Raw genomic sequence first — 20,713 nt, 5'->3', positions numbered from 1 at the left:
AGTAAGTTTTTATTTGTGTAAACATTTGATTAATATAGAATTTTGTGCATATAATTATATGAATGAACTTTCAGAAGTTTTGCATGGATGAATAGAAATAATAATATTTTTTTCTAAAATTTCAAAATACACAAATGAATATTAATTTTGATTTTTTAAAATATATTTAAAAAGTTAATATACTAATATTAATATATTTTAAAAATTCAATAGAAGGATAATAGGCTCCTAAACAATCATAACTTCTTTATGTGCTAACGCTTTTAATGGGTTTTTCTAACTTTTACTCTTAAATTATAAAATTGAAAAGATAAGAAATTTTTTTTTACTAAATGACGAAGGCTTTATTTTATTTTTATTGATTTTGGTAGGAATGATTTTATTTAAATTATTATGAATATTTTTGTTATTATTATAAATCATTATTAGTAAGGATTGTTTAGATAAATGTCATGTAGGCTGTTTTACATATATAAATTAGATTTTTTATTGTTAATTGTCAAGGTTATTTTGATATTGATGTAATTATCTTTTTATCATTACTAACAATGATAACTTTTGCTAACGATTTTTTTCCAATGTTATTTAGAAGAATTTCCAGACAATAATGACAAAAAGTCGGCAAAAATATTCTCTAACCAATAGATATACTAACTTAAATAATTGTGATTAATATTGCTTAAAAAAAATTTTAATTAATGTCATTTTAGGAAAAAAATTGTCAATACCAGTTAAAATAATCTTGATAAATTTTTTACTTAAAAAATAGTATCAAGAAGATTGACTAAAAATAATTATTAATATTAATGTTTTCCAATATTTACAATTGATATTTCAGTTTTTTTATATTTTCTAAGATAATTAAAATAAAGAAAGAGATTTTTGCAAATTTTGCAACTGCTTCTCGTGACATATTAATGGGTAGGGTTGCTTTTTAAAGATAAAATTAAAGGGTGTCTTTGTTTTTCACTTCGAGATATTCGGTGCAGATAGAGAAACGTGGAGTGCAAAAGGTCATGGCCCAAGAGCTTACACCAATTTTTCTCTATATTTCTACACCATCACTCATTCATTCCATTTGGTAACAGTGAGAATTTTTAGACTCTCAATAATTCAAACTCAATACGTGTTTTCTGAAGAGAAGAATATACATAATTCAAATACAACGACAAACAAAGTCAATTAGGCCAGCAAGGGCACCATACCCTATTCTGGACGCCACAAAATACAATATCTGACCATGAAGTTATTCAATTTTTTGTGGGTCATTGACGACAGGGAGTGACCCATGTTGTCGTCTACAAATATAGTTGCACCTGTTTTTGTTCTTGAATAATGTTTGTCCTGTCTACTTTTACATATTTTTCAGACAGTCTTTTTACTTGCTTTTAAACCTTAAAACCCAAATATTATGTTTCTTGTACTATAATATATATTGTTGTTTCTTCAGCTTTTAACTTTTACATCATGTGTCAAACATATCTTAATTATAGGCATATCCGCCCTATCTGCATATCAGCGTGTGTATTCCTTGTAAAAGACATCTATTTTGATTTTTGTCACGCTTGCTGTCAGTATTTTGATATAAACGGTAAACCTTACCATGCTTTGCTATGCTTTCGTTCATTTTAATTTTGTTAGCATGCATATGTAGACACTGTTTACTTTTATGATTAAGTGCTGTAATATTTAATGTTAAAATTGTATCCATGTGCACAAGAAATTATAAGGTGATGATGTACTCTTAAGTCTGTCAGTCAGTGTTTAGCGTTTGATTGTGTTTACTCTTGAAGAAGTATATTAATGAAAAGAAATGCAGAATTGAACTAGTTGATGTGGAAAGTAATTAAACTTATAGTAAGTAGCACCTAACGTTCAACGTACATGCCTGTACCAGCAATTCAAATACCCGCCAATCTCTCACACCACACCTAACGTTTAGTTTCATAAAAGAAGAGACAAACTCTTCAACTCTCAATGCTGCTATCTTGAATTGTATCAAATCAATAGCTCTGTTACATCCACCCATGCGCACTGCACAATCTCAGCCTCACCGGTGGCAACATGCTTGGATGCTGCCTCCTCTCGCCATTTGGATTTCTGGCATGTAATTTTTCATCTTCTGTGCTTCCCTCCCTCCTTTCATCACTCTTTCTAACGCATTGCCTTTTTCTTTTTTTCCTTTTTTCTCTATGTTTCTATTTTGCAGTTTCAGCAACACTCCGTTATGGGTATTACAGGGATTCCTTTATCTTGCTTGGTCCTGCCTCATCCCGTTTGATTACAACCAGTTCTGTTTTTGTGAAGCAGCTTCAAGTGTCAAGCAAGGATAAAAATCAAGTCTTTGTTCACACTTTCAATAAGAAGCCCGAGTTGAGCTCCCAAACTAATTGGACGGCGTCGGATTTTTTCCTTGTTGAAGCGTATAAAAGCAAGGTAACATTGTTACAAGGTTTGGTTTGGTTTGGTTTGTTCTAAAGCAATCACCCAGAAGAATGTCTTTGAAGAAATTGACTTTTCAACTTCAGGGGATTTCTCTGTGGTTAAATCACGGCTCCACCATCCGTCTTAGGTGGGAAGAACATACTACTACTGGTTTGGATAAGCTACATGGGATGGTGGTTAAAGGTCATGCCTGTCTCTCTTTTTTCATTTTTTTTAGTATGAATTTCAGGTTTGTCTCAAGAATCATTCTTATTTCGCAGGAGACGTGAAGTTTGAACAACTACAGGATTCACATACGACCTTCCTCAATTCAATTTCTCTTCGAGAGACTGTTAATGGTAATTGATTACAGAATTAGCTGTCTTAGCAAAAAATTGGGTCAAAAACTACTTTAGTGATATTAGTAATTAAGCATGGGCTGCAATTTTGAAACTAGAATTTGGATCATGAATTCCAAATTCTTTTGTACTTCTATACACTATTTCTCTCATTAATAATTGACGTGAGATTCTCAACCTACCCTATTCTTGACAAAGATTATTCATTTGAGTTGTTTGATAACAACCTGTTTGTTAAGTTTAACAATTATTAAGGTAAACTTTCATTTACATCATCTTAAAATTTAACTCAACATTAAAAACTAATTTAAAAGAGGAGGGTTGACTCTCATTTACTATACTATTTAGTCATATTACTAGTCAACAAGAATCAGCAATACTTATTGTTGTTCATTATAAGTTGCTTCTCGCTTGTCATGATTTTATTTTAAAGAAACAATCTTTTTTCAGAAAGCTTACGTCAGTCATTATTTCTTTCAATAAGAAATTCTTACCAATTAAGGAGCAATATGTCCAATTCTATTCTCTAGTGTTACGCCCATTTATCTTTTATTTGCTAGCTAAATGGAAATTTTGAAAGAGGCAGGGCATTTTGATTTTTGTGGACATTACTAGGTAAAGAAGCTGAATACATGGTCGAGGAAGATGATAGATACCACATTGGAGTTCTAAACATGAATGCAAAGAACATAATCTTGACTATGGAAGTTAATGTTTCAGCAAAGGTATATGATACCACCAAAGCCAAGAAGATGTGCTCCACTGAAAATGGACCTTGTAAGCTCAGTTTTTTCTTCCCAGATACTCATTATGTTATTCTTACGGCAGCCAACAATGTAAGGCACAAGAAACCTTGTCTGACTCATTTAACTTTGGAGATCTTCACCGAAGTAACTCAACAATACATTGTTACATCGATTGGTTACAGGGAGATGGGGTAACGCATGTTGACATTTCTTTAGTGGCCCGTGTGTTTGTCTACGTATTACTTCTAGGTACAATGATTAAAGTTTCTGTTCTGAAGCCTTTGGTTGAATTATATATACTTTTTGTTGCTAAAGATGCCGCACTTTTGCGTGTAGGAGTTATTGCGATTGTTGTTTATCTGATTCTGAAAATTCTTGGAGTTTATGGTGATGCTGAGCAGCATAGTCAAGTTACAATCGATGTTACATACAGAACAAGTAATGTGGTTGCAACACGGGCCGAAACTGAGCCATTGATGCGAGGGGAGGAAAATCGAATGTCATATGGAACAAATGCAAAAGATGATAAACAAAATTCAGAAGCATGTAGTAGCTCTTCCTCAGAGGAGTTATATGATGAAAAATTATGTTGCATTTGTTATGATGAACAACGCAACAGCTTCTTTGTTCCTTGTGGACACTGTGCCACTTGCTATGACTGTGCACAGAGGTACTCACTACTGAATATTTTCACAGGCTTCAGTTTATACAAATTTCAGAAGATTCACATTTGAGTGCTTTTTGCAGGATTGTCGATGAGGAGAGCAAAGTATGTCCTATATGCCGAAGGCTTATTCACAAAGTACGAAGATTGTTTTACATTTAGGCTCACAGACATGTGTCTTGTAGTGATGTGATTTGAGGGATCATGTAGATAGCTGGGAAAATTTAGTTGGGAATTAGACTTTGGGTGTGGGTTTTGTGAAGAGATTGAATGATGTTATTTTCTATTTTTTGCGTGAAGCTGCAGGGGAAATGGGTAACTATCGTTTCAGCATATACTTCGGCTAACTAAGCAACAAAAAAAAATAGACTTTTCTTATATATTCTTTTCATATTTTCGGCACAAGTTCACACAGATAAATTTGTTCTTACCCAAAACTGACACTTATATAGAACAATGCTTTTTAACGATTTAAAAAGTCTGATTTTTTGTTTTCTTGATTCAACCATGAATAGCTCTTCCAATAGACGTAGTAATTTGAAAAAAATAATGACTTTTTACTAGACATATTAAGTTCAGTCTCATACAAATCTGATGAATCGAGAGATAAATCAAATTTGACTAATATTGTTTTCCTCCATAATTGAGTTCGGACATGATTTGATTTTAAGTTCAGCACATTAACTACTTGTGTCTAATCTTTGGTTTTAAAAAGGAGGCTTTTAAGTATATATAGAAGGTAACTTGATCTTTAGAAATTCATCATAAATGTAAGTTGTGTTTGTTTGTTTGTTTGTTACAATTATGAAAGAAAAAGTATACTTTTATTCCCTTAAAGTATTTAAAAGCATTTTTATAAAAGAAGTTGCTGAGAATAAAGGAACTCCAAGTCATTTGTAAGACAGATTTTTGTTCGGATTTGGCATCAGCTCAGTATTCCCTGTGAACTAATATCATGTTTAGTATGCAGCAATTCATCGGTGAGGGCACGAATTTATCTATATCGAGCATGATATAGCTTATTCCATCATAAAAAGCTTTTTTCAATTTCCCCAAACATCATTTTATTTTAAAACCAAAGTCTGTCACTTTGTATAGAAAATTCTACCCTCTGATATAGTCCTGGCCCTTGAAGTCATTTTCTGTTGAAAGTTGTATACTCACCCTTCCATGTCCTGATACTTTAACTAGAAGGAATTAACATATTACTCTATAATAGGCTGTTAAGCTGAAATTTACCAAAACTATTGTTTGTCTGATTGCTGGAATCAGGAGCCACCATGGTACATAAACAACAACTAGTTTTATAACTCGAGAACATAGTGGTTTGACCCAAAATCTATTAACCTTGTATCAGCTTGTAGCCACAGCCAAGAGATAGCTAGTGATAGGAAATGAGTGATTATAACACGTTTCGAATTAAGGATAGAAAGTTCAGACATATATATGCGTGGAATTTTAATCTTCAATCTTGAAAGAAATATTCCCAATATAAAGAATGCCGAGTGGTTTGCCAAAAGGGTCAACAAAGGAGACTAGTTGTGTGGCTTCAAATGGTGCTGCAACTGTTCACATGAACTATTGCATGCCAATTTTTTCACTTCAGTCGTTCTTTCACCTTTCATTGACTCTCACATCAGAGTAACCCAATTCTGGTTAAGATTTTCTGAACTTGCAAGTGAATAAAAGCACGGGTACATAATAGAGAATCAGAAAAGGGAGCCAGTGAAAGTGTATGAGGATGGCCCCACTTGGCTTTTTTTCAACAAAATCTGATGGCTGTTGTTATGGCTGCAGATGCTACAATACAAGCTACAAACCGCCAAAATCAAAGCTTTATATGTAATTGCACCCTGCAGATCTTTATGGGTTGGAATTGGACTTACGATCTTCTTCCATAAAGAGCACCAATTCTATGGATTATTGTTGAGACACAAGTTTCAGATAACCATAAGATGCTCAGTATCAACTAGGTAAGGCTATGTTTTCAGTTCATCACACTGTTTACCTTTTGGAATTGTTTTAAACAGTATTGTTGCATGAGACAACACTACACTACAGTGCCAGCATATTTTGGCTCCCCCAATATTATATCTATCTATCTAAAATTACTCCAATAAATTTTTAAATTATAAATAGTTAGTGGTAATATATATATATAATTTAGTCAATTTGTCGGCTACTGCTTTTTCTATCATTTTTGGTGAATATTTTCTTTTAATTATTTTTTCTATTTATGAAATTAAAACGTGAGAACTTACTTTAAAAAATTAGGTTTAATTAGTTTTTCTATATCATTTATTTGTTCAGTTCAATTTGTTGTACTTTCAATAAATGGTTCAAATTAATTATTCATTATTTAATTGGTTTCACTTTTTTTCCCAAAATTGACTTAAAATAGCGATATTAATTAATGATAACAGTTTTAAATTGTCATTACTAATTGGCCACGATATTCTTTCATTGACAATGTCATTAATTAAGACTATTAATTCAATTTACACGATAGGTACGGAATGTATTGATTTTAAAAGATTATAAGACCAAATTTCATTTATTTGAAATTTAAAATCAATTTAAACCAGTGAAGTAAAATAGAACAAAAATTATAAATAAGTAATGGAAAAATTAGCTAATTAACTAACACAATTAATTAAGTATGATATTACGTTATCTAAATATAGTAAGTATGATCGTTTGGTTTTTCCTTTAAGGAAAGAAAAAAACAGTGATTCTTCCTGCACCTCAGGTATCTCATCCTACACCTTAGGTATCTCGTTCTGCACCTCCCTCTATTTTTACTTTTACAATAGTGCCCTTGTCAGAAGAGCAGAACCTTTGGCATAACCTTTAATTGCTTTATTTTTGTTTGAGTCATTTTAAAAAAAACTCATTTTCTCTTCCGCATTTCATACCAAACCCTGCACCCTTTTTTCCTCCTCTCCTCCTCCCTTCATTCTCACAGAACTTTCGTCCTTCGAGTGTTGTGTGATTAAGAGGCATTTGTGAGATTGTATCGTGGATGAATAAAGGATTTGTGGTAGGGACGAAGATATGTGGCAGGGACAAAGTTGGAGACTAATGCAGTTATGGTCTCGCCGCAGTTGGAAGTGCGGTTTAGTGTGTGTCGCACTTGGAAGTGCGGTTCTGCGGTTGCTGCAGTTGGAAATGCGAGTCTCGCCTAGAGTGTTCCACTTCCAGAACAAGCACGAAGTCAACGTCTCTATTGGTTGCAAGTATGATGGTGAATAATATTTGAAGAGTAGAGGCAATGAGCGAATAACATGCCTCGGTGGAGACGACGACCAAAGCACAGTCGTTTTGTAGGAAAAGGGTGTGCTTTTAGGGTGTTGGCTTCGGATACTTCCACACATTGGTTTCAACTTGGAGGGGAAAATTAGGAAGAGGGTAAAGGGATTGTTTCGATTAGGTCATGGCAACACAGAGAGAGTGTGTGAGACATTAAATTTCATAATAAGCTTCCTTCGCTGATCTACCTAATTAAATTACTCCGGTCATCACAGAAAAATCAAATATTGGTTTTCAAATATATATATATATATATATATATATATATATATATATATATATATATATATATATATATATATATATATATATATATATATATATATATATATATATATATATATATATATATATATATATATGTGTGTGTGTGTGTGTGTGTGTGTGTAAACAACTTTAATTAATAAAAACAATGTAACTAATATAATTTGTATGAAAAATAATTTAAGAATAGCAACGTTAAATAGGGTAAAATTAGTCATTTTGCTTATACTTTATTTTATTGATTAACAGAGGAGAACTGAGATGGGGTGCATGCACAAGCTTATAATACATGTTAATTGTTATAATATAATAGTGCATGATTAAGGGTTGTTGGTGATTGAAATATCATTAAACCATCATTACCTTTTTCATATTTTATTAAATGAAGGGTATATCTGTCAATTGGGAGGTGTAGGATGAAACAGGTGAGGTGCAGAGACAAACACTCAAAGAATAAAGAAAAAGAAAGAATAAAGGAGTAAGTGGTTATGTGAAAAGAAAATAGAAGAGGAAGCTTAACTTTTTGCTAACGTGAATTGGATAAAAGAGAGAACGATTTTATTATATGAATATGGTTAGTAAAACTGAATTAAATACTAACCTAATAAACAAAAAACATAAACAGCCGCAACTCCTAAAACGCAACTCGTTAAGTGCAACTCCATGTGCGACAATGAAAATCGTAGATCCAAGTGCGGTTCGCCTCAGCCGCAGATCCAACTGCGGACCACCCACATCCGCACTTCCAAGTGCGCCGGCCATGCAACCCAACCGCGGGTCTAATTGCGGTTACCATCAGGCGCAAATCCAATTGTGGTACCACCTCATCTGCACATCCAAGTGCGGCGGGCATTAACCACAATTCCAAGTGCGGTTATGCCTGCAACTCGTCTCGGTTCCAACGCCCATCCCAAATCAAGCACAAAAACCATGCTCAAGCGCATATCAACCAGAAATCAAGCACAAACATATATTCTATCATACAACAACACGAAACAGTGAAGGGAGGAGGGGAGGAGCACTAGAGAGGAGGAAAAAGAAAGAGTCCAGCCTTTCAGAAAGGGGGTGTAGGTTTCAAATGTGAGATGCGGCAGAAGCTTTGAAGATGGGTTAACTTTTTTATAAAATCAAAATATTCTCACTGACACTGACACGAGTACAGTTGGAATTACAAAAGAATTGGGAGGTACAGGATGAGTTTAGTGAGGTGCAGGGAGAAGCGCTTAAGAAAAAATTCATGATTTATGATTTATTTAGGTAGTAATGTTTTAAGTCTTACTTTTAATGAGAAAATGATAAAACAATAAATTCCCTAATGTACATGATTTCTATATAGTTCGATAAGAAATAATAGAAATAAAATTATTAAATTTTATATAAAAGGAAGTATACAAGTGGCAATTTCAAAATAGTAGACAATGAAAGTTTTTATATTAACTTTAATATATGACTTAGAGATAAAGTTAAAAGGCAGAAGGACAGAGATTATGAATGGTTGTGGATTCAACTTCTCCTATTAATACTTAAAAGTTATAATATTTGGTAAGTTTAAAAGGAGTGGAAGGCATTGTATACAAAATAAAAATTTAAATTTTCAGATTACTTAAAGTTAATTTTGTGAACATAGAGAAAAATAATTAATTAAAAGAGAGAAAAAGAAAATTATATATATATATATATATATATATAAAATATGTAGTGTTGTTAAAACGGATTAAACGGGTTCGAGCCATATTAAATTTAAAAAAAATTGCAAATTTCGATATGGATCAAAATTAAACTCGATCCACTAAGAACCCGATTCACCTGGGTTGAACTTATGGTGAGTCGAATTGGCGAGAGTTACTCCCTCCACCACCACACATGACTTCCTGTACCTCTCCATTCCTCTTTTGCCCTTCAATAATATTTAAACAAATGTGAATATGCGTTAAATTTTTAAACGAACATAAATATTCGTTGAAGGACAAACGAATGTCGATATCCATCCACAGATCTCGACATCCGTTTAAGAATTGAGGTGCACTTAAAAAATGAGTTCCTCAAAAGTGTGAGGGAGACCAACCAATTATCAAATTGACAGAGTTCAAAAGTAATCAATGCTGAAGAAAGAACTTCAATCCAGATTCCCATATCCAGATTACTATATTCTCAAAAATGTCATCATCTTAGGCAAAACGACACCTGTGAAATCGCAACTTTATCATCAAGAAAAAATGGCCTTCACAAAAAAACAAACACACCAATTACTCTAATATCAAGAATAGCTAACCCTAGAATATAAATAAATAAAAATAAAATGTAAAGAAATCAAGTAGAGATAAAAGAATGAAGAAGAAGAAACCTGAAAGAGAAAGAAAGTGAACGGGAGAATGAGAATGAATCAAAGTGAATCTATTTTCTTCTCTTTTGCCAATTTTTCTGTGAATCTTTTTCTATAGGTTTCCTTTTTCTATTTTTTGTTTTTTGTTTTCTAAATTTGATTATGAATCAAAAGATGATGGTTTATAAATCAAAAGTGTGGTTTATAAATCAGACAAGTTGGGTGAAGAAGAGATGGAGAGAGAAAGCACCCACGGTACCCGAACATTTGTAACAGTGGAGGAACCAGGTCTACCTGTTGCAGATGAAGATTCTGGTAAAATTTCTTCAAATGAAATTGGAATAAGTGAAGATTCATCTTCTAAGTCTGATGCCAACCCTAATAGAGCTAAAGCAAAGCGTTCCTACAAGAAAAAGTAAGATGCCTCCGGTAAAGAATGAGGACTTGATTCCTGGGGCAAGTTTTACTGGGAAAGTGAAATATGTGCAGCCATCTGTGTGGAGTAAGAGAAGAAAAAGAGGAGGGGTGTAGGGAGGAGATTTAGGATTTTAGGTAAAATTTAAATTAAGGTAAGATATTTTTGGAATAAAAAAAATAGTGGGAGGTGTAGGAAGGATTTGAGGTGGTGGAGCGAGCAACTCTCCGAATTGGCTCATCAACCCACCCATAAATTTTAATTATATTAAAAGAAATAAAAACCCTAAACCTAAACCTTACTATGTTATGAATTTATTCGTTCAAGACTCTAATATTATAAATGAAAAGTGACAACAATAATTTGATATTTTATATTAATTTGTTTTGAATTTTTATGTTTCTGAACTGTATATTTGGATTTTAACATGATTTTAGATTGTATTGTCTTTTTTTAATTTTGGACTGTATAGAGTTTGACATCATGTTGGACTATATTTGAATTGAACTTTATTTAAATTTCAATTAGAAAAAAATTATTATTTATTCTTTAGATTGAAGAAAGAAAAAATTGTAACTAAATGAGCTAATAAATCAATCTGTTTAACCCATAAATATGTGGTAGATTGGACTGAATTCAAAGTTTTTAGACATCCTAATAAATAAACTGGACTGGATTGATTTATTAAATAATTAATTCGTGATGAATTGAGGTATTTTAACAACATTAAATACATATAAAATACTTCAGTATACATAGATGAATTCAAATAATATTCATAAAAACATTTCTTATTATTCTTACTTTCAATTATATAGTATATGAACGTGATCATAGTTAAAACAAAACTCTTACATCGAAAATTATTATGTAAAAAAAACACTAAAAGAAAAATAGAAGTGAATTTTTCTATATAATTAAATTAAATTATTCATAAATTAATTTGTACAAATTTGTTTTTATATATAATTTTTTAAAATATCCATAAATTAGTCTTACTTATTATATTTTTTGTTATCTGTAAATAAATATTACGAATGTAAATGAGTTGTTAATTGAAAAGGTATTTAGATATAAAATAAGCTTTATGTTTTGGGTCACCTCATTTTACTGTTACTTTGAGTAAAAAGTAAAAAAAAAGAAAAGAAAAGTAAAAGTTCACAAAATTAATATCTATGGATTTTAATGTTCTCTTTATATATAAGTCTCTTTACCTTTTTAACCTTTTTTCTAATTAAAGTTAATTCAAAAGAAAATGCATAAGAATAAACTTAACAATTACATTAAACATTTTCATAAAACTACATCAAATGTTCCTTCATATATTTAGCGCCATGCTTCATAAAATAAAAGCAGAAGTTATTAAATAAACTGAATTCATCTTCTATAATATTTTTACTCGTTTATAATTCTTTATTTTGTTATTTGACATTCTGACAGAATATTTTATGTTGTTTTTTTAAATGTAAACTTATGAAATTATAAGTTTCAAAATAGAAAAACTTTTAAATGTAATTATTTATTCTAGCTTTAAACGAAAATGGTTCCAAACATGGTATTCTCCATGAATCTTAACTGAAAAATTTATTCTAATACGTTCAATAATTTTACATAATTTAAAAATCGAGGTAGAAAAATAAATTAAATATAAGTAACTCTTTTGATCTTTCAACTATCGATAAACTTTCTTTTTAAGGACTCTAATATTGTTTAGGTAAACTTAAAATCAAAATATTTATTAAGTATGTATTGTATGAACGTTTGTTTAGTTATGGATTGAGAATCGATCATCTAACAACAAAATAATTGGTAAATCGATCCGTTAGATTCTAAATTAGGTTATTTTAAATTAGATTATTAGGGTATGAATCATAACTGAGTTAGTCTTAATCAGAAGTTCATTAAAAAAATTTATAAATACATGTTTATTACTTTTATTATGTATTTATTGTTATATGATTGAAACAAACACACTTGAACAGTTGAATATTTTTTTGCATGTGTTACAAGATATTTTGTACATAAAAGACTTGATTTCCAGCAACAAATCGAAATAAAGTATATTATATCATTTCTTTTAACACATATAGCCCACTATAGTTCTTTTTAAGATTTAACGTTATTAGATGTAAATGTTTATTTATTATGCACTAAAACTTTAAAAAATCACGCTTCTTAATGTTTTTATGTAAATTTATGCATGCAGAAGTTATATTCACATGTGGAACGTGTGATGTTAAACTCAACAATGAAAATAATGCGAATTTTCTAATTCAAAGTTAATAACTATTTTAAGCTAAAAAGTTTCTCTAGATTATGGAAGTACTTATTATAATCAAAATAGTTACGTATCATTTATTTTTTAAATAAGAAAATATTTCAGTTACAAAAAGGAAAATAATAACAAAATACAAAAATAATAATTAATATAAAATCCTTTTTTAGATTATAACATTTGTTAATAAAATCGTATCTAATCACATAATGGACTTAGGCGAAGTTTAATTTTTGGATTCATAATTTCAGATCCACCTTTGGACGTCTCATTTCTGATTTAGTATTGGGTTAGGTCCCGAATAACCGAAATGATATTATGCAAACACTGTAAAAATGATATTAATTAAAAAAACACTCATAAATTATAATGAAACAAAATAATAAATATTCAATTTTATAATTGAATACATTAGACATTATCATTAATTTATAATTTTAAAAACAATTCAACCCTAAATTATAAAATATTTTACTATTAAGTAATAATATTAAAAGTCAATTTGTATTTTTTTTATCAATAACATACTAAATTGATTTTTCATTCATTCATAAGGTAAATTTATCATTTTCCCTTAAAAAAAATAATTTTTCATTCCACGTGATGGCCACACGCCCTTTAGAGATCAACATGGGAAAAGAACCAAATGTCTTTATCTTTATGAAGATTGTGTTGGCTCAAAACACCCCATCCGTATTATGAAAAGTGCAAAAACACTTTAGTAGGTACAGGGGTTGAAAAATAGTCAAAAAATACCTTTCAATAATTTATATAAATGTTAAATATAGTCACATTTTCTTACACCTCAATCCATTTAGGGAAGAAACACTTTTTTCTAATATTAGATAAGATTAATTTTGTTGAAAATCTATTAAAAAAAGTTATATGTTTCTGACCAACAGAAAAAAATAATTGAAAATTAAGCTCAAATTACAGTATAAGAAAAACTCAGCTTAATGCGTAAATTCTGTTCTCAATATAACTTTATATTATAAAATGGACACATACTTTATGTAAAAAGAATAACAAAATAGAGTAAACACAATAATACCAGTTTTAATTTTTATCATATAATTTGAAATATATGAATCTTTTCAGAATGTATAAGAGAAGAAGGATTAATATTTTGCTAGGTATTTTCTTTTTCCAAAATCTCAAATAGATCACGTATTTATTTGTTGTCTTATTTCAGTTCCTATTTTTATAAAATTGAAACAAACATAAGTTTGTCGTCAAATTGAACAAATACCGTTTAAGAAATTCTAGACGAAAAAAAGACTTATCGAAACATTAAATCAATAAAAAAATAATATAATATTTATTTAATTAAATATTAATTTAAGAATAAAATAAAAATATATTATTATAAAGATCAAAACATATAATGAATTTTTTAATAAATTTATCAACCGATTCTAAAATTAATATTAGATATTTTAATGTTAGATGACGTGACAAATGTTTATGAACATGTCAAATATGAATGACAACAAAGTAATTCTATATTCTTTAATTTTTATTTTTTAATAAATGTTTTATGAAGAAATAATGTTCAATAAGTAAAAACTCCAAAATGCTACTATTAGTTTCTTTTTAATATTTACAGAACTATTTTAAAAATTATGTTATTTATAATACAAATTTAAAATTAAACAACATAAATAATCATTAATAGAAATAATGTCAACTAAGAGACATGAAGTACACCATGTTTGGTGCGAAAAATAGAAGTCAGATACGATACGGGACTTGAAGTGTTGTATAAATTGTAGTAATAACCGCGCACCTGACAAGATAAACAAACAAGAATGATGGTGAAATAAATGATCGAACGGCCACAGACGCAGACGATGCAATAGTTTCTCTAAGGAAATGACGAAAATAAGCCCTGTAATTGTGACGTGTCGCTAGATGTTAGTTTAAACCGAGCGATTGCATCTAGAACGGAGTAGAGAGTAACTAGCTGCAGAACACATTGGCTAGGCCAGATGGTAGATAGATCCGTATAAATAGGTGCGTTGAGTTTGCACACGTAGCAGGTAGCAGGCCACCGCGAACTGGCTTCCTCCACCGTCCGCGCACGCCGGAAAGTTTGATCAGAAAATGAGTGCTCCGCCGCGAGAAGAGGGGTCGAAAGAAGAGGAGAAAGACGAGGAGGCGAACCGGCTTCTAGAGGAAGCAGGAGCGGTATCGTCATCGGAAGAAGATGTCGCATACGAAGCGGGGGAGAAGATCCTGGTGGCGGATTTCGATTTTGACACAGTGGACGATGCGACGGTTCCTCCTTTCTCATGGAAGAAGCTGTGGCTCTTCACTGGGCCTGGGTTCTTGATGAGCATAGCTTTTTTGGATCCGGGGAATCTCGAGGGGGATCTCCAGTCTGGGGCCATCGCGGGCTACTCGCTCCTCTGGCTCTTGATGTGGGCCACCATCATGGGCCTCTTGATCCAGCTTCTGTCCGCCAGAGTCGGGGTCGCCACGGGCCGCCACCTCGCTGAGCTCTGTCGGGATGAGTATCCCCATTGGGCCCGCCTTGTGCTCTGGTTCATGGCCGAGCTGGCCCTGATTGGCGCCGACATTCAAGAGGTCATTGGAAGTGCCATCGCCATCCAAATTCTTAGCCGAGGCGTCCTCCCTCTCTGGGTTGGAGTTCTAATCACTGCTTCCGACTGGTATCCTTCCTCGCTGTTGCTAACTCCTGTTATTTAACTCATGTTACCATTGGATTTTTATATACCGGAAATGCATTTACCTCAACTTTTGGAGAGAGCCTTGCATGCAAAACTAATTTTAGTTGTTGGAAAAAGTTTGATTAATTTTACCCTTTTATCTCGTTTTTCTATCCACACTACTTTATCCAAATTCTCGTTCTTTGAATTCCACCAGTCATGTTTTGAGGTGGTTTTTATGTTCTTTGGTTTTGGTTTCATGTTTTTCAATTCTATTTTTCTTTTTCAAATTAGTTTCTCTACAACTTTATTTTTAATTTATGCATTCACAAGCTCATTTTAGTTCATGGAGGATTTTATTTTATTTTCTTATTACTTTTCTTACAAATTATATGTACCCTTGTTTGTAGTATATTGTTCCCTTTCATTAATTGCTTGCAAGCTTTCCATTTTCTCGTCTGAACGTGTTTTAACTGTGGTATATTCTCTGTTGTTGAACAGCTTTTTCTTTCTATTTCTTGAGAACTATGGTGTGAGGAAGTTGGAAGCTGCTTTTGCAGTTCTCATTTCTATTATGGGTCTTTCTTTTGCCTGGATGTTTGCTGATGCAAGACCTAATAGACAAGAGCTTTTAATGGGTAAATTTCATCTGATGTTGTGGTTGAAATATCACTTTTTTATATGACCCATGTGTTCTTTATTAGCTTGCCCTTCTCACTGGTGTTTCACAAATTAAAAGATATCTAGCCTTTCATAGTCCATGGATATAATATAACTGTGTTTGTTCCTTTTGATAGGTATTTTGGTTCCGAGACTAAGCTCAAAAACAATTCGTCAAGCTGTGGGTGTTGTGGGTTGTGTCATTATGCCTCACAATGTATTCCTGCATTCTGCTTTGGTTCAATCAAGGAAGGTTGATCCTAATAAGAAAGGTCGGGTACAGGAGGCTCTCAACTACTATTCAATCGAGTCATCAGCTGCACTTTCAGTCTCCTTCTTGATCAATCTATTTGTCACAACAGTTTTTGCTAAGGGTTTTTATGGAACAAAGCAGGCAAAAGACATAGGACTCGTCAATGCAGGGCAATATCTTGAAGAAAAGTATGGAGGAGGAGTTTTCCCTATTCTTTATATATGGGGAATTGGGTTATTGGCAGCTGGCCAGAGTAGCACCATCACTGGCACATACGCTGGGCAGTTCATAATGGGGGGTTTCCTCAACCTTCGTTTAAAGAAATGGATGAGAGCATTGATCACTCGAAGTTTTGCAATTGTGCCAACTATAATTGTAGCTATAGTTTTTAATACATCAGAAGCCTCCTTGGACATTTTGAATGAATGGCTCAATGTGCTTCAGTCCATGCAAATTCCCTTTGCTTTGATTCCCCTCCTCACATTGGTCTCCAAAGAGCAGCTCATGGGAACCTTTAGAGTTGGACCTGTTCTTGAGGTTAGTTAATCATCTAACTGTTCTTTCATTTTGTTGATTGTTAATTATAAGATCTACCTAAAGCAACTTCCCACATGGTTCAAAATTATGTTTCAGTAAGAGAACAAAGGTAAAGCTGTCCAATGTTTTTGCTTTGTGTCTGCAATACCTTTTTCTGTAGTTAAGGATGGTTGTCCGTCAGGCTTGACAGTCAGTGCCCAATCTGATTATCAAATCTGAAGTTATTTAAGATGTGTGTTGGTAATACAATAACAATCTATACCTGTTTGCTGGATAAAACAAGAAATAGATCTGCCAGTTATACTTAAGAGAGTGCAACGTGGTTGATGCCTGATGTTTTTCTATAGTTGCTTCTATCCCCTTTCTTTTCTTGTTTTTCTGCTTAGATGCATTTGGTTTGAATGATTTTTATATGAAGGTGAATTTAAAAAAAAAAATGTTTTAATTCTCCAGTTGAATTTCTGCAACAGAAATGATCAACAAACATGAATTTAAGTTACTTCGAGATCTGTTTCTGTGCAGTGTAATGTGAAGATGTTTTAATTTCAGTTCATTTTTCTATAGGAAAAAAATAGAAAAATTATACAGTTCCTTGCTTGAGTTCATGGAGTCCTAAAGTTTTAAGGAATTCTCTCATAACTGTAAGGAAAAGTATTGCTACTCATTGACTTCCATTTACATAAGTATCATATAATGTACATTAAAATTCTTGCCAAGGATTTGTTCCTATACAAGATTCACGTGCTTGTGGGAATTGGGTTGATGTAGAAGTAATTTAAGGAAAAACGATGATCAAATACCATATTCATTAAGTATACTGATTTCAATATTACAAAATCTTCTCTCTTTTTTCCATACTAAAGTTAACTTATTTTGTACTTGTAGAGAGTAGCATGGACTGTTGCTGGACTGATAATAGTGATTAATGGGTATCTCTTGTTAGATTTCTTCATTTCTGAAGTGAATGGCGTCTTGCTTGGTCTTTTAGCCTGCTCCTGCACGACAGCCTATATTGCGTTCATAGTATATTTGGTTTCACAGAGCGGTATTCTTCCTTCTGCATGGGTTAATCGTCTTCCCAAGGGATTTTCTTCAACTGGGAATTAACTCAACAAAATTCATCCTTTGATGAAAAATCTGGAAATAGTACGGCAAACTTCTGCTAGACAATTTTGCATGAGTTTTGCTTCATAAACCATAGAGTTTATAGAGTTTCTCTAACCATGCAACCTGAATTAAATTGAATACAAGGTCAGGTAGGGGAAACCACCTAGTTTTAACTGCACTTCAATTTTGCAATAGCCTTACAAAGTTTACCTTCCATGTGCACCAAGATGGATATACCTTTCGGATGGAAGACATGGAGAGAGCATCATTACAACATGCAGGATAGATTATCGATTTACCGCTCGGCATACCTGCCATTCTATTTCTAACAAGTTGTGAATTGCTGCATTATTCTTTGATGTATACAGTTTGTATTTAACTTGGCACTGGCACATGTTCCGTTCATGAAGGAACACGAGATACATTCTACTTGCTGAGGGCAGAAAGGTAATTAAGACAGCAGACATAAGTTGTCCGGAATACCCAATAGTAAAATCTGGAGTACATTTATTTTATATTATCTTTATGTTTTCTAGCTAGTTATGATCTCACCTTACTTGAAGGTGCTACTCAGTTGCTGAGCAACACACTGGCAATAACAAACTGTTAGGGCCTTAATCTGATTAGGCTGTAGTTATTGGGTTACTTTTTTGTTGAAAAGTAAAAGGTGTCAAACCAATTTGATGAATTACTTGTTGAATTATATGTAAAAAAACTCATTTCTCTTATTTCTATCCATTTTCTCACTCAATTTCTAATATTACTTAAGGTAACCATTTCATCATTTTTTTTCAGTGGTTTCTTCTTTTACTAAATAACTAATTTCTTTGGTGGAATCTACCTCCGGATTTTATTTTAGAAAGACTAAAGTTTTCTAGAGTTACGAACAACACTTGAGCACGAAAGATACCTAAAGATACCTGAGAAGCTTTTAGCCATGGGATAAACTCTCATTGACGAAGATTTTAAAATAATGTGACACAAAATCTTGTGTCTTAATAATATAACAATTTTTTTTAATATCAATTAACATCAAATTAATTATACACTTAACGGAATGGGAAATGAGGGAAATGAGAATAAAGAGAATGGAAAATCAAATTCTTTTGATCAAGAGAAAAAGAATGAACATTGACAGAAACGAAGGAATAGTTCCGAACAAGTTTATGAATGGTTTAACAGGTGTAATGGATAAAAAATGTTTTAATTGATGAAGATGTAAGATTATAATGTAGTTTTTGTGGTTAATATTATTTTAAAATAAAATTTGATTGGTTGAAATTAATTTAGAATAAAATATGAATGATTTATTGAAATAAAAAAATGTTTTAAATAATAAAGTTAATTTAAGTTAAATATGATCGACTAAAATTAATTTAAAATAAAATATAAATGAGAGTTGTGTTTACTTGCAAAACTGTTGCAATTATTTTCAAGAGATAATTCTTTAGTTCTATACTTCATTTCTTACGAGATTTCAATGTGGGTAAAGTTTCTTTTATAAACCAATTACATATTCAAATCTTGAAGTCGAGATCAATTACGAAACTAAAACAAACAACCCCTTTATCTCTTGTTATATATTGGTCAATAGTTCCAAATATTTTCTGTCACAAAAGATTTCTACTTAACTCCACGTCACTTAGTGCATCGACCAATCACAGAGTCATTTTGTTAGAGTAAAACTTGCAAATATAAGTAAATTGAACAGACATAACAAAAAGTGAACAAATAAGAACCTCTAAAATATCAATGGAGCAAAAACCGTCCCTCTTGAGGCTTTTGGAGATGCAATAATCATCTTTAAACGTAAGCACATGTTAGAAAAAGTTAAAAGAAAGTGACACAAATATTATGATAAAAGAGGCCTTGGAGTTCCTTGTATCTTTTATTGTGCTTTATCCTCGCTATTTCCATCTCCAGGTTCACCACTCTCATCATCATGGTCGTGGACTGAAGTGATACTTGGTTGAACAATTAGCTTATAAGGATATATTTTATTTGCACTGAAGTGATAATTGCTTGAGTATAAAAAAAAGGAAAAGAGACCTATTGATCCAATTGCACATGCTAAATTGTTTTGTTTTCTTTGAATGGTGATATGGCATTAAGTGTTGAGTATATATCGTTAGACACCACTTTGAAATGGCCAAGTTAGTGAGCTCTAGTGGCCATAGGGTTGGGTGACACTTTGGGATTATCACTTGCTCACTTGACAATGACTCCAAGGGTAGTTAGCATTGAGTGCTGCTCAAGTACCATTCAAATTTAAATTCTAGAGAGTTCTAGGGCATGATGTGTTGGGCGTTGGTTTCACTGTTGGGCACAAGAGCTCATCGCTGAGTAAAAAACCTCAAACCGTTGGCCATGAATTTGATCTTTTTTTCTAGAGAGCTCTTTGATTGGGTATCACTCTCAAGGTAACATTAGGTGGTATGTATTGATTTATTCTTAGTGGTGAATTGTGGAATCTTATGATTTATTGAGAAAGGTTACAGATGAATGTAGTCTCTATCATGATACAAAGAATATATAGATTAGAAAGTTGGTTTTAAAGAGATGAACAATTTATGACCATAATATCCCCAAGGAGGAAGTCTGCTTTCATTAATTTAGTGTTATGCAATGAATATAAATACATGTTTGTGAGAAGTCATCCTAAACTTTACAAGGCTTACAGACTCACATGAAGTAATATAGTATAGACG

The 20,713-nt window shown here is 32.0% G+C and overlaps 2 protein-coding genes across 4 annotated transcripts; both read left to right on the top strand.

The window, feature by feature from the left end:
• The first annotated feature begins 1,933 nt into the window (after nucleotides 1-1,933).
• Nucleotides 1,934-4,663, top strand: LOC108330900 (E3 ubiquitin-protein ligase APD2). Of its 3 annotated transcripts, XM_017565495.2 has the most exons (9): nucleotides 1,946-2,107; nucleotides 2,210-2,231; nucleotides 2,311-2,436; nucleotides 2,529-2,628; nucleotides 2,706-2,783; nucleotides 3,399-3,619; nucleotides 3,712-3,778; nucleotides 3,866-4,199; nucleotides 4,277-4,663. In XM_017565495.2, the coding sequence occupies exons 1-9, from the start codon at nucleotides 2,028-2,030 to the stop codon at nucleotides 4,353-4,355; spliced, it is 1,107 nt and encodes a 368-aa protein (XP_017420984.1). In that variant the 5' UTR covers nucleotides 1,946-2,027; the 3' UTR covers nucleotides 4,356-4,663. The 3 variants fall into 3 exon arrangements, with proteins under 3 accessions (XP_017420983.1, XP_017420982.1, XP_017420984.1); XM_017565494.2 differs by having other exon boundaries at nucleotides 1,934-2,107; nucleotides 2,210-2,436; XM_017565493.2 differs by having other exon boundaries at nucleotides 1,940-2,103; nucleotides 2,210-2,436.
• A 10,079-nt stretch (nucleotides 4,664-14,742) lies between these two features.
• On the top strand, nucleotides 14,743-18,733 carry LOC108332086 (metal transporter Nramp2). Its single transcript, XM_017567194.2, has 4 exons — nucleotides 14,743-15,451; nucleotides 15,950-16,086; nucleotides 16,246-16,898; nucleotides 17,784-18,733. The coding sequence occupies exons 1-4, from the start codon at nucleotides 14,883-14,885 to the stop codon at nucleotides 18,003-18,005; spliced, it is 1,581 nt and encodes a 526-aa protein (XP_017422683.1). The 5' UTR covers nucleotides 14,743-14,882; the 3' UTR covers nucleotides 18,006-18,733.
• The last annotated feature ends 1,980 nt before the right edge of the window (nucleotides 18,734-20,713 follow it).

Source organism: Vigna angularis, chromosome 4, assembly GCF_016808095.1.
Source record: "Vigna angularis cultivar LongXiaoDou No.4 chromosome 4, ASM1680809v1, whole genome shotgun sequence".
Taxonomy (NCBI): Eukaryota; Viridiplantae; Streptophyta; class Magnoliopsida; order Fabales; family Fabaceae; genus Vigna; species Vigna angularis.
Note: the sequence above shows the minus strand (reverse complement) of the source record. Positions and strands in the feature narration are given on the sequence as shown.